Raw genomic sequence first — 13,367 nt, 5'->3', positions numbered from 1 at the left:
AAAATAAAATTTGTCGAAATCGGTCTACCCAGTCAAAAGTTCTGATGTAACATACATAAAAAAAAAATACAGTCGAATTGAGAACCTCCTCCTTTTTTGGAAGTCGGTTAAAAAGTTAAATAAATACGTATTATCAAAGATTACTCAAACATACTCATCAGATCTCGATGAATTTTAAACGAGACTATGAGACAAGCTATCGATTAAAAAAATATTATCGAAATCGGTCCACCCACTAGAAAGTTATGAGGTGTAATACAACGACGATTGGCGAAAAAATGGATAAGTAAATACGCATTATTAGAGATTACTCATAGAGTATTTGTAAGATCTCAATAAAATTTAAATACATGACTCGCATCACCTTTCGATTAAAAAATCATCGTAATCGATCCACCCAATCAAAAGTTCTGATGTAAAATACATAAAATATTCAGTCGGATTGAGAACCTCCTCCTCCTTTTTATGTTGGTTAAAAAACGATTGGCGTGATATTTTTAAGAATAGATGTAGGTATTAATTTCTTTTCTCTTTTTCTCGCAAGAGATGTTGCGCGGTATCACTTATTATATTTTTTTCATACTACAGCGCTTATATCATTTCCCAATGAACACGAATAGTCATGAATGTTATTATATTATTGTAGAAATTGTAGGAAATTAATTAATGTAATTGTAATTTGTAATTGTAATGGTAAATTGTAGGAAATTAATTAATGTAATTGTAAATATTGTAGGAAAGGTAGGAGCCGCCATAAAAACTTCTACGTCTACCCTGAAACAAAATATATACGTACAACGCACACGGCATAGCGGTCATATTGTTGTGAAAAATAACATATACTGTATGTTTATATCATATAATATAAAGAGGCACAACGTAACAAACAAAATTGGCGATAATTTTATAATGCGCGATACCCTGCGACCTTAACTCGTGTGATATAAATACAATTTGATATTGAACTGTTTACTATTTTTATTATAATTGTTGTTGAATAATAATTGTGTTTGCTAGCAAACGAAGAAAAAAACCGAGTTCAATTACATCGACAAGTAATATATAAGTAGTCGAAACAAATTAACAAACGCACTAGTGGCCACTACGATTTTCGAAGGTTACCTCGATTTCTCTTGGATGCAATCATCAGATTCTGGTTTCCTTATCATGGTACCCTTGAGATATCTCCTTTCCAACAAAAAAAAATCGGTTTAAAAAGGATGAAGTTATCCGCGAACACACATAAAAAAATATTTATATACACGGTCGAATTGAGAAACCTCCTCCTTTTTTGAAGTCGGTTAGAAACAGGCGTTCGTATTTATCTAGTTATTTTCTAAGACTACTTGCTTTATTGAATAAACTCAAGCATTTCCATTTTTATTGACTGTCGGTCTCCGGCTTGTAGCATTATACAATAGCTGCTGAACACAGTCCGTGTTAAAAGGAGGTTGCTTGTTTTAGATTACGAGACCTTTTATGTAGTTGGCCTTTTCTGAGTTCAGAAGGATCCTTTCATAAAACGAAAAGAAAAAATAAAAGAGTTCCAACTACTATTATTATTACGTAATGATTTCAGAAATATATATTAAATTGGAATTTAGAATGCCCTCCCAGCTTCCGTTTTTCCAACTAACTATAACTTAGGTTGATTTCGACCAACGGAGGCTGTATAGACGAAATCAAACGGCGCATGGCGATATCCAGATCACCTATGGATAAGCTGCAAAAATATGGAGGAAACGTAAAATCACCAAGACTACTAAGACTCGGCTAGTTAGAGCGCTAGTATTCTCCATATTCCTCTACGCTTCGGAGACGTGGACCTGCGAGAAAGTGAGGAGAAGAAAATAGACGTTTTCGAGATGTAGTGCTGGAAAAAAATATTGAGAGTGTCCTGGAATCAATTCCGGACCAACAAGTCCATTCCGGAAGAACTCAGCATCAAGCAGCTTCTATCTTCCATCGTACAGGCTCGAATTCTCACTTTCATTGGTCACGTGATTAGTCGCCCAAGGAAAAGTAGAAGAAACCAGACCTCACGGCAGATCGCCTATGAGATGGATGGACCAAGTAAAGGCTGCAGTAGACGTTCCATTGCATGTGTGCTCCCGAAAAGCAGCTGTCAGAGAAGGATGGAGACGGGTCGTCAAGCGTGTGACTGGGAAGTGAAGACCACGACCGCTCTGACAAGAGTGTATCGAAAGAGATAAGATGTTGATAACTTAGGTATCTTCAAATCAAGAGTGATCTTCTAGGCAAGCGCGCACCATCTTAGGCTGCATCTTCACTTAGCATTAGGTGAGATCGCAGTCAAGCGCTAGTCTGTATATTTAAAAAAAAAGAAATTTAATTACAGATTTTGCAATAATAAATTATTAACAAATATAAAATTATTGTGGTCTATGAAATGTCGGTCGTACATGGCATTTAATAAAAATATAACTATTAAAATTTAATAATGATTTGAAATATGTCGCCAGTGCGGAAACCTGCAGTTAAATTTGTAGTTCTTTTAAACCCTTAGCCGTCACAGTTTTAAGTCTAATACTAGTTTGCGTAATTTTATAATTTATACGAGTGTGTAAAACGTTATATTTTCAATGTTTGTTGTTGGTCATTTTGAGTTTTCGATATTCAGTACACACGAAACTATGGTAGTATGCTTAGTGCTAAAATATCTGGAACTCTGAATGACAAACCACAAACATGGCAATATTTCCTATTAGGTACATATAAGTCATTGTATTGGTAATGATTTGATCAGTATCCCAAGAGATAGGCTATAATCTCAAGTGATAGCGATGACCAAAATATATTTTTTTTTACGATAGGTGGTTTATACGAGAGTTTATGTTATATCATCATTACAGCCTATACAATCCACTGCTGGACATAGGCCTCCACAAGTTTACGCCAAAAATAACGTGAACTCATGTGTATTGCCCATAGTCACCACGCTGGGCAGGCGGGTTGGTGACCGCAGCTGGCTTTGTCGCACCGAAGACGCTGCTGCCCGTCTTCGGCCTGTATATTTCAAAGCCAGCAGTTGGATGGTTATCCAATCAGTCGGCTTTTTAAGTTCCAAGGTGGTAGCGGAACTCTGTTATCCCTTAGTCGCCTCTTACGACACCCACGGGAAGATTATAGGCTATATTCTTTAGTACCGTAGCCACACAGTACAGTGCCGTAGCCACACAGTAGTTATGTTATATGTTGAATATTTATATATTTAATTCGTCTTACAGCTCCTAACAAAACTGAACTCTCTTAATGATTCTCCTTTCGTGCATGGTATCATTGTGCAAATGCCGCTAGACTCGACGGAGAAAATCGACTCTCATCTCATCACAGATGCCGTCTCACCACACAAGGATGTTGATGGGTAAGAGATACAACACTAGTTTTGTAACAGTCTGTAAATGTTTTATTGCTTAGCAGACGCTTTTTTTAGGAGAAAAAATTTCAAGGTTGTTTTATCTTAAGATGTTTCTTTCACTTCACTGAGGTAGGGCACAGCAGGAATTTCCTGCTCAAAATATGGAGCAGCCCGACTGGGGTAGTACCTCGACCTTACAGAAGATCACAGCAAAATAATACTGTTTTCAAGCAGTATTGTGTTCCTGTTGGTGAGTAAGGTGACCAGTGCTCCTGGGGGATTGGGGATTGGGTCGGCAACGCGCTTGCGATGCTTCTGGTGTTGCAGGCGTCTATAAGCTACAGTAATCTCTTACCATCAGGTGAGCCGTACGCCTGTTTGCCAACCTAGTGACATAAAAAAAAAACTTTTGTACAAATATCTCACTTAATACTTTAACACTTAAAAATGACGAGTTTTAATATGCACCTGAAAGCGCAATAATTTGTTTAATCTACGTGTCTATCTGATAGTCCAATAATAGGATATCATCATTAAAGGTAAATGAAATATTACTTACAATTTTTTCAGTAAGGTTGAAAACAACAAATTTTTACAGAGACAGATGAAAGACGAACTTTAAAATTTGTTATTATTAGTATTATTATTAGTGACTTCTTCTGGCATGGGAGCTTATTGCACTCAAACAAAGAAGTCTGTTAAAGTCTAAAGAATATTGTTATAATATGTTGATTATTGAGGAAATAAACATTATTGGAACGAAGTTCCTTACAGGCAGGCTTGACATTTGGCTGGGCGACTGAACCGAAAAAAAATGTGATACTAAAACCGTAAGAAAAATATATAACGGAAGCGACGTAATATCAGTCACACCACTGTATAATATGACGATTGTAAAACTAAAATATTACTAGTAAACTTTTTTTTTTAAATTATTTATGTAATTTTATACTGTTAACAAAAATAAATAGACACATGTTTTTTTTTATTTCACTTAATAGTTTGAATTATTATTAGTATTATGATTTTGTTTGATTTATTTTATTTTACGGTATTTGTTATTTTCTAAAATACTAAATTTCAATAAAATTAAAAAAAAATCAAGAACTAGAAAATATATATAAAAACTACCATTTTTTTCAAATTGTGTTGCTTCTATACTATTATTAGTATTTTATATTTTTACTCTCCAGGTTGAATACACAGAACGAAGGTCGCGTGGCTCTCGGAGACATGTCAGGCTTCGTGCCCTGCACCCCTGCGGGTGTCCTCGAGCTGATCAAGGGCACTGGCGTGTCGATTGCCGGCAAGAACGCGGTTGTGCTCGGTCGCAGTAGAATCGTAGGCACTCCAGTGGCGGAGCTACTCAAGTGGGAACACGCCACCGTTACCGTCTGCCACTCGAAGACGAGGAATTTGAGCGAAATCGTTAGTTGTAATTATTTAATACCAGTATAATTTAATATATTTTATATAGACGCCACGTTGACGCAACGGTCACAGCACTGGTTTGTGGCTGTCGCACTAGCGGTTGCGGGTTCGATCCCCACACATGACAAACATTTGTATTGGCCATATAGATGTTTGCCGTGGTCTGGCTGTTTGTGCAGTCCTTGTCGATATCACCACCGTGCCTCGGCGAGCACGTTAAGCCGTCGACGTCGGTCCCGGTTGCTATCATGAGCACCTGATAGCGATCGTTATTTGTATTATTATCGGCAACACTGCATTGGAGCAGCGTGGTGGATTGAACTCTGATCCTTTTCCTACATGGGGAAAGAGGCCTATGTCTCAGCAGTGGGATATTACAGGCTGAAGCATTATATTATATATTAATAATAATATAAAATGACTCAAGGGGGCACGAAAAATAAAATATTCCGATGTTTTTAATATGTTATTACATTATGATCTAAATTAAATTATATAAGATAAAAATGTTACTGATCAGCACAGTTGGTTGAATTTATTGAAGTTATTCTTGATTAAGATTAAAGATCTTTATTTTTCTTATTTAAAATCATGCAATCATTTGCATAAGAAACAACAACACTTAATGGTAGACCTGGTCTGTGATTTTTGTCAATCATATAATCAAAACGCGAGAGAAGTTAAAAAAAAGGAGAAACGAGAAAAAAATCGATTATAAAAGAAATTCGTAGTCAAACTATGTCATTTTATGTGATGTATTGTTTAAGTCTCCGATTCAAATAACTCTAGGCAGTGAAGTGAAGTAAAAAAGAAGATCGAGTCAAATCATCATAATTGTGTTTGCAGGCAAACGAAGAAAAACCGACTTCAATTATATCGACAAGTAATACAACGTAGGTAGACGAAAAAATAGTCAAGTAAATACGCATTATAAAGGATTACTCCAAAAGTTGTAATTAGATCTCGATGAAATTTAAATGTAACCACATGATAAACATTGGCTTTCGATTAAATTAAAAATCATCAAAATCGGTACAACTAGTAAAAAGTTATGCGGATTTTCGAGAGTTTCCCTCGATTTCTCTGAGATCCCATCATCAGATACTGGTTTCCTTATCATGGTACCAAACTAGGGATATCTCCTTTCCAACAAAAAAAGAATTATCAAAATCGGTTCATAAACGACGGAGTTATCCCCGAACATACATAAAAAAAACATAGAGGTCGAATTGAGTAACCTCCTCCTTTTTTTGAGTTCGGTTAAAAATGTTATATAATACGTCACGCGGTTTATCTGCATAATTTCCAATCCCGTGATAATGTCGGTATGTTATACTATACTATGCACACACATCTATCCTCACAAGACTTCCACATTTAAAATATTAGTAGGATCAATTTTAACAAATATACCTACAATATATAAGTGTGTGAAGCGTTTAATTATTAATTAAAAACTAACTTTTTTAATTAATTATGCTATTAGTTGACAACTATAATGTCAATCATAACCTAAACATAGTTTTAACAAATTAGACAGAAAATGGGAGTACTATTAGTATTGATTAGTAAATAACTTAAGGTTAAGTAAATAATAAAGTCGTTAGTTTGTTTGTTTTATTAAATATGAATAGCTATTTGTATTTTTTTTGTTTGTGTAAGGTTAACAGTCGTACGGATGACACTTGGAAAGCAATAACTATAATTGATATCAATGAAATAGCAAGCAACAATTTCATCACGAGTGATAAAACGAGAGAAAGAGGTGTGGGATGTTACACGCACCCAGCAATGGGATGTTACGGGCTGAATCGAAGTATTATTAGGTAGCATTTTTCAAAAGAAGATAATAACAAAATTCAAAAATTTACTGTAAGGTTAATTAGCCAAGACACTATATTAAGATGTAATTATTAGATATACATTTATTGTCATAACTTACATTGATATTAGATTTATTAAGTTTCAGTTTGTTAGTGACACATTAAATTAATTAATTACATATAGCAACACAGGAACGAACAAATGAATGTTTCTGACGTTAAAAAAGTAATATGATAATGTGGGTATTCTATTCTCGACATTTGTACCGAACGGTTGTGTAATAAAAATCTGTAAAAATCTTAACAATTAGTGTTTAATTTGAGAAAATAAGGTCAGATCTTTCAACTCAGAAGTGGGATAAAGCTATTGCGCCCACAACTTTAAGTAAATTATCTGAGTAACAAATGGATAAAGTCAACGATAAAAGCAAGCGCAAACGTCGCCGTGACCGAAGCAGAACGCATAAGCAGCGAAACATGCGATCGGACGATAGTTCGTTGGATTCCCCTCGTATTAGAAGCCGCAGCTTTCGAGAAAAGCCTAAGAGACGTCGTGATCAATCGAACCGGAGTCGCAGCCGTGGCCGATATCGCAGTCGGAGTAGCCGCTATAAGCGAGAATGTGGACGTCGCTTCAGCCAGGAATCGGATGGCAGTCGTAACAGGAGAGGCCGCAGCGGTCGCTTGGAGACTAGCCGCGAGCGTCATACACCTCCACTTTCTGGCCGTCGACATCGTCGCATCAGCCGGGGCTCGGATGGCAGTCGCAACAGGAGAAGCCGCAGCGGACACTTAGAGCCTAGCAGCGAGCGTCATACACTTCCAGCTTCTGATCATGTGAGTACTCCTAAAGATGTTCTTAATAATGACACACAAACGTTTCTTGCTTCATTGGTAGAAGTTTTAGCTAAAAGTCGACCCCAGGGTAATAAATTTCCTATGTTGGGTAATGTGATTCCCGATTTCGACCCTATGGTCAAGAGTCAAACCATATTTACGTGGATTAGTAAGGTTGAAGAGTGTGCGCGCCTTTACGGTTGGGGGGATGATCAGATCATTCACTATGCTTTGCCTAAACTGTCAGGGGTTGCGAAAACGTGGTACCAAGCTCTTCCAACCATGTCGTATTCGTGGCCTGAATGGAAAATCAAGTTAGAGGAATCATTTCCAAGTAGCGATGACTATGCTGAGTTATTAACCGAAATGTTATCAAAACGTGTCAAATTTAACGACTCTTTGGAACATTACTTTTATGAGAAAATTAATTTATTAAATAGATGTGAAATACAGGGTAAACGAGCGGTAGATTGCTTGCTGTACGGTATTGAGGATCGATCCTTGAGACTAGGTGCGAAAGCCGCGAATTGTCAAGAACCAGAACAAGTTCTGAAATATTTCCAATCGATTAAACAGCAACCTCGTGAATCTGTCAGAACAAAATTTAACTATGACCAGCATAACAACGCTACCACCTCGTTGTCCACAAACAGTTCCAGGCAAATAGCGAATAACAGCGAAACTAGGACCTCTAGATCTCAAAATAAAACATCGATTGTATGTTTTAATTGCAATGAAGCTGGGCATTTCAGTTCTAGATGCCCGAAGAAAATATTAAAATGTAATGTTTGTAATAGATTAGGTCACTTGTCTATTAATTGTCCTAGATTGCCTACTGATCCCATTAGTAAGACCGATAAACCTAAGGATAAAAATGTGATGCGTATTGAGACGAATATAACTGATGACAGTAAATATTTAATACTTGTAAAACTCAACGGTGATCTTATTCAAGGCTACGTGGACTTAGGTAGCCAATGTACGTTAATTCGACACAGTGAGGCAGTTCGGTTAGGAATCGCGTGGACAGATAATAACTTACCAACCATGAGGGGTATAGGTAATAGTATAGTAAGGCCATTGGGTGTCTCTAACGTCACGATTGAAATTCAGGATATTGTGGAAGAAGTAATTGCGTATATAGTTGACGACAGTGTCATAAAATATTCAGTTCTTATTGGACACAGTTTTACTGAAAAACCCGGTATAACCATTACTAAAACTACAGATTCCTTAATATTTACCCGAGATCATTCAGTTAAATTGCAATTAAGTCTGAAAACAGATGTTATCTTACCTCCTAAGGAAATGTTTACGTTACCATGTATTTCCGTGAATAAGTATTCGGGTTCAGTTCGCGTTAGTGGCTCTATACGGGGTACGTCGAAAAACGAATATTATTTAATGCCGGGTGAGTACGATATAGATTGCGGCGAGGGTAAAATTTTGGTGCAAAACTTTAGTGATAATACGATTCATTTAAGACAGGGTTCACTTGTTACACGAGCTGTTTGTATCGGAGATCACTTGAACATAAATTTATTAGACTTTGATAATCCTGAGACTAGCTTAACAATTAATTATGGTAAACAACTTAACGAGGATGAATTTAACAGACTTAAAGGGGTACTTAAAAGTTATGATACATGTTTTTCGGAGAACTTAAATGATTTAGGGTTGACTAATGTGGTTCAAATGGAAATTGATTTGAACGATACGCAACCAGTAGTTTACCGCCCGTACAGACTCTCTTTCCCGGAACGTCGGGTAGTTCAATCCATGGTTAAGGAGATGATCGATGCAGACATAGTATGTGAGTCCAATTCACCCTATGCTAGCCCGGTATTATTGGTAAAGAAAAAGACAGGCGAAAGCAGATTATGTGTTGATTATCGTGCCTTGAATAACAAAACCAAAAAAGAACACTACCCATTACCACTAATCGATGATCAGCTTGACAGGTTAGTTGGTAATTCCTTATTCACGAGCCTTGATCTTGCATCGGGGTACTATCAGATCCCAGTAGCAGTAAAGTCACAGGATAAAACCGCGTTTGTGACACCCGACGGGCAATATCAATTTAAACGCATGCCTTTTGGATTAGCTAACGCTCCTTCAGTTTTCCAACGGACTATGAATAAAGTATTGTCGAAAGTTAATTACACGATTGTATATATGGACGATGTGTTGATTCCTTCAGAATCCTTTGATCAAGGAATGAGAAGACTGGAGGAGGTACTACAACTATTAAAAGACGCAGGACTTACCCTTAAAATAAAGAAATGCAGCTTCTTTTGTACTGAGCTAGAGTTTCTAGGGTTTCATGTGAGTGGTCAAGGGATACGTCCAGGAACGCGAAAGACATTAGCTATTGATAACTTCCCAACTCCGCGGAACGTTCATGATGTTAGGCGGTTCATTGGTCTGGCTAGTTTCTTTCGTCGATTTGTAAAAGACTTTGCGCTCATTGCCCGCCCATTGACAGATCTACTAAGATCCAAATTTGAATGGAAATGGTCGACTGAGCAATCAGAATCGTTCAGAATATTAAAATCAAAGTTAGTTGAACGTCCAATATTGGCTTTATATAACCCTAAATTAGAAACCGAACTGCACACAGATGCATCGAAATTAGGTATTGCAGGGATTCTTCTGCAGCGCGATGTAGACGGTTTACTTAGGCCAGTAGCGTATTACAGCCGAAAAACTTCAGCCGATGAACAAAAGTTTCATTCTTTTGAATTAGAAACTTTAGCTGTTGTCGCGTCATTGAATCGTTTTCGGGTTTATCTGTTAGGGCTAAAATTCAAAATAGTCACTGACTGTAATGCGCTCCGTACCACGCTGACAAAAAGGGACCTTATCCCACGAATTTCGCGTTGGTGGATTCAATTTCAAGAGTACAACTGCGAAATTGAATACAGACCGGGTTCGAATATGGCTCACGTAGATGCGCTTAGTCGCGGACCTGTTGGTGAGCCAACTGATGTGGACACTGAACATGTTCTTGACATCCTACACGTAGATGTTCGCGACTGGATTGCTACTGTGCAAGCTGATGACAGCGAGATAAAGCGTGTGAGGGACATATTAGAGGATGATAAGACAAAATTTGTAGCTGATGTGCGTAATAATTATCAGTTGAAGGGTAACTATGTGTACAAAATTCTAGATGAAGGATTGCGATGGGTAGTTCCTAGGGGCTGTAGGTGGCAAGTGCTGCGAATGAACCACGACGATGTGGGTCATTTCGGTTTCGAAAAAACTTTGAATCGTATAAGAGGCACATTTTGGTTTCCAAAAATGCGTAGATTCGTTAAGAAGTATGTCGCAGCTTGTTTAGAGTGCGCGCATCATAAGACACCTGGGGGATCTAAAGAAGGAATGCTTCACCCCATACCTAAGTTAGAGAAGCCATTTCACACACTTCATGCTGATCATTTGGGCCCTTTCATTCGCTCTAAGAGGGGTAATATGTACATGCTTGTTATTATCGACGCTTTTACAAAATTTATTAATATTCGAGCCGTACGAGATACAAAATCGATTACGGCGATCAAAGTATTTAAAGAACATTTTAGTTATTTTGGCGTTCCTTCTCGTCTTATAACGGATCGTGGTACTTGTTTTACAAGCGCAAAATTTAAAGATTTTATAGATAAATTAAAAATAAAGCATATTCTAAATGCAGTGGCTACTCCAAGAGCGAATGGACAGGTCGAGAGGTTTAATCGGACCATATCAGATGCCCTAAGTGCAAAATGTCACGGTGGGAATGATAATATATGGGACGATTACATCGGGGAGATTCAGTTAGGCATTAATACCACCAGTAATAAAACAACAGGGAAAAGCCCCTCAGAATTATTATTCGGATGCAGACTGATGAATGCATCTGAAAATCTTTTGGCCGACGTAATTACTGAAACAACTGAACGAATCGAGGGTGAGGCATTAGATAGGTTGAGGTCAGATGCTAGAGAGAGGATAGAGAAGCAACAGGAATATGCTAAAAAGCAGTTTGATAAGCGTAGGACATGTCAGCGGCAATATAATGTAGGTGATTTGGTCAGGATAGAAAGAACCGTAATAGACAAAGATCACGTAGGGAAATCGCACAAGCTCATCCCTAAATTTCAAGGTCCTTATAGGATTCTTAAGATATTACCCAACGACAGATTTCTCGTTGAAGACACTCCATTAACGAGGAGAGGTAACAAGAGGTATGAAAACGTTGTCGCGTTGGATAAAATTCATCCCTGGTTGAACTTTAAGGGTTACACCAGTGATAGCACTGACAGCGATCAAAGTGAGGGTCCAGAAATTGAGTTAGAGAAAGAATAATAAATTATAATGATAATAAAAAAAAATAATAATAATAAGAATAATATAGCTCTGTAAATATATATGTATTATACGAGAAATAATGATTTGATTATTTACGATAATTAATTTTTTGGTGATCAAATTTTCGATAGTGATTAAAAGTTGTGTGTGTCATTAATAAGAATGTTGACATCTTGATGAATACTTTAAAAAAAAAAAAAAAAAAATATGAGCAATCAGTGCAGATAATGAATGACATCGAGATATTGATGTCGCACATATGATTGCAAGATAGTTAATAAGACCTGAGCGTAAATTTGTCATGACTGGTCAGTGCAGACAATGAATGGCACCATGACAACGGTGTCGCACAGATGACCTGAGACCGTGACAAATTGCGCAAGAAACAGAATGAGAATGTCTAAGTATTGTTAACGAAATTGAAATATGATAAAGATTTGTGATAAGATAATTATGTAATAAAACTATTGAAATGAATATGATATATGAATATGATATGTGAATATGATATATGAATATGACATATGAATATGATATGTGTATATGATATGATATGTGTATATGATATGATATTTGTATATGATGTAGTAATCTATTAGGAACGTGATTATGAATTACGTTAGTGAACAATGATTAACTTGAAGCAAATGTATTGTAAAGACTATAATATATTCATTTAGAAATACTTAATTGAGATCAATCAATGTACATCATTTGTATAATTTTTGTAAATTGTCGATGTTGTGTCAAGGAAAGCTCTGTTACAATTTATAATTTACTTTACCCGCCTTATATGATGTATTTTAGGCCAAAATATGCTATATAATTTCATTGTATAATAATCAAATTAGTGTTGTTATGCTGATTTCTATTTTACTTTTTATGTTAAGTTAATATGAGCAAGTGGGAGGACCCACTTAGATAGGATGGCCGAGCTGTAAGGTTAATTAGCCAAGACACTATATTAAGATGTAATTATTAGATATACATTTATTGTCATAACTTACATTGATATTAGATTTATTAAGTTTCAGTTTGTTAGTGACACATTAAATTAATTAATTACATATAGCAACACAGGAACGAACAAATGAATGTTTCTGACGTTAAAAAAGTAATATGATAATGTGGGTATTCTATTCTCGACATTTGTACCGAACGGTTGTGTAATAAAAATCTGTAAAAATCTTAACAATTAGTGTTTAATTTGAGAAAATAAGGTCAGATCTTTCATTACAGACAAAGACGGCAGATATCCTTGTCGTGGCAATCGGCAAACCCGAACTGGTCCGCGGGTCCTGGATTAAACCAGGAGCAATCGTAATCGACTGCGGAATTAATCCTATCCCTGGTGAGTATTTAAAACATAAAATATTTTGTTATTGGCAATTTAACTAAATTATAACTAAATTTTCGTATTTCTAAAAAAAAAATTATGATAAAAATTATAAATTATTTATTTATTAGCAAGAAATGTAGTTTTACAGTTACGGAGCATCTCAGACATTACACCTATGATAGGCAAGCAAATACATCTATACAAATAAATA

General features: G+C 36.3%; 1 protein-coding gene across 1 annotated transcript in view; it reads left to right on the top strand.

The window, feature by feature from the left end:
- The window catches only part of LOC123662245 (C-1-tetrahydrofolate synthase, cytoplasmic), a 28,759-nt gene that overhangs the window by 6,382 nt on the left and 9,010 nt on the right, over positions 1–13,367 (top strand). The window contains exons 3-5 of the mRNA XM_045597116.1: positions 3,249–3,385; positions 4,573–4,807; positions 13,057–13,168. Coding sequence (XP_045453072.1) covers positions 3,249–3,385; positions 4,573–4,807; positions 13,057–13,168 — 484 coding nt within the window. The remainder of the gene's footprint in view (positions 1–3,248; positions 3,386–4,572; positions 4,808–13,056; positions 13,169–13,367) is intronic.

The sequence above is a fragment of the Melitaea cinxia genome, chromosome 18 (genome assembly GCF_905220565.1).
Source record: "Melitaea cinxia chromosome 18, ilMelCinx1.1, whole genome shotgun sequence".
NCBI classification, from domain to species: Eukaryota; Metazoa; Arthropoda; class Insecta; order Lepidoptera; family Nymphalidae; genus Melitaea; species Melitaea cinxia.
The sequence above is the reverse complement of the archived record's forward strand: the minus strand, read 5'-3'. Positions and strand labels throughout refer to the sequence as shown.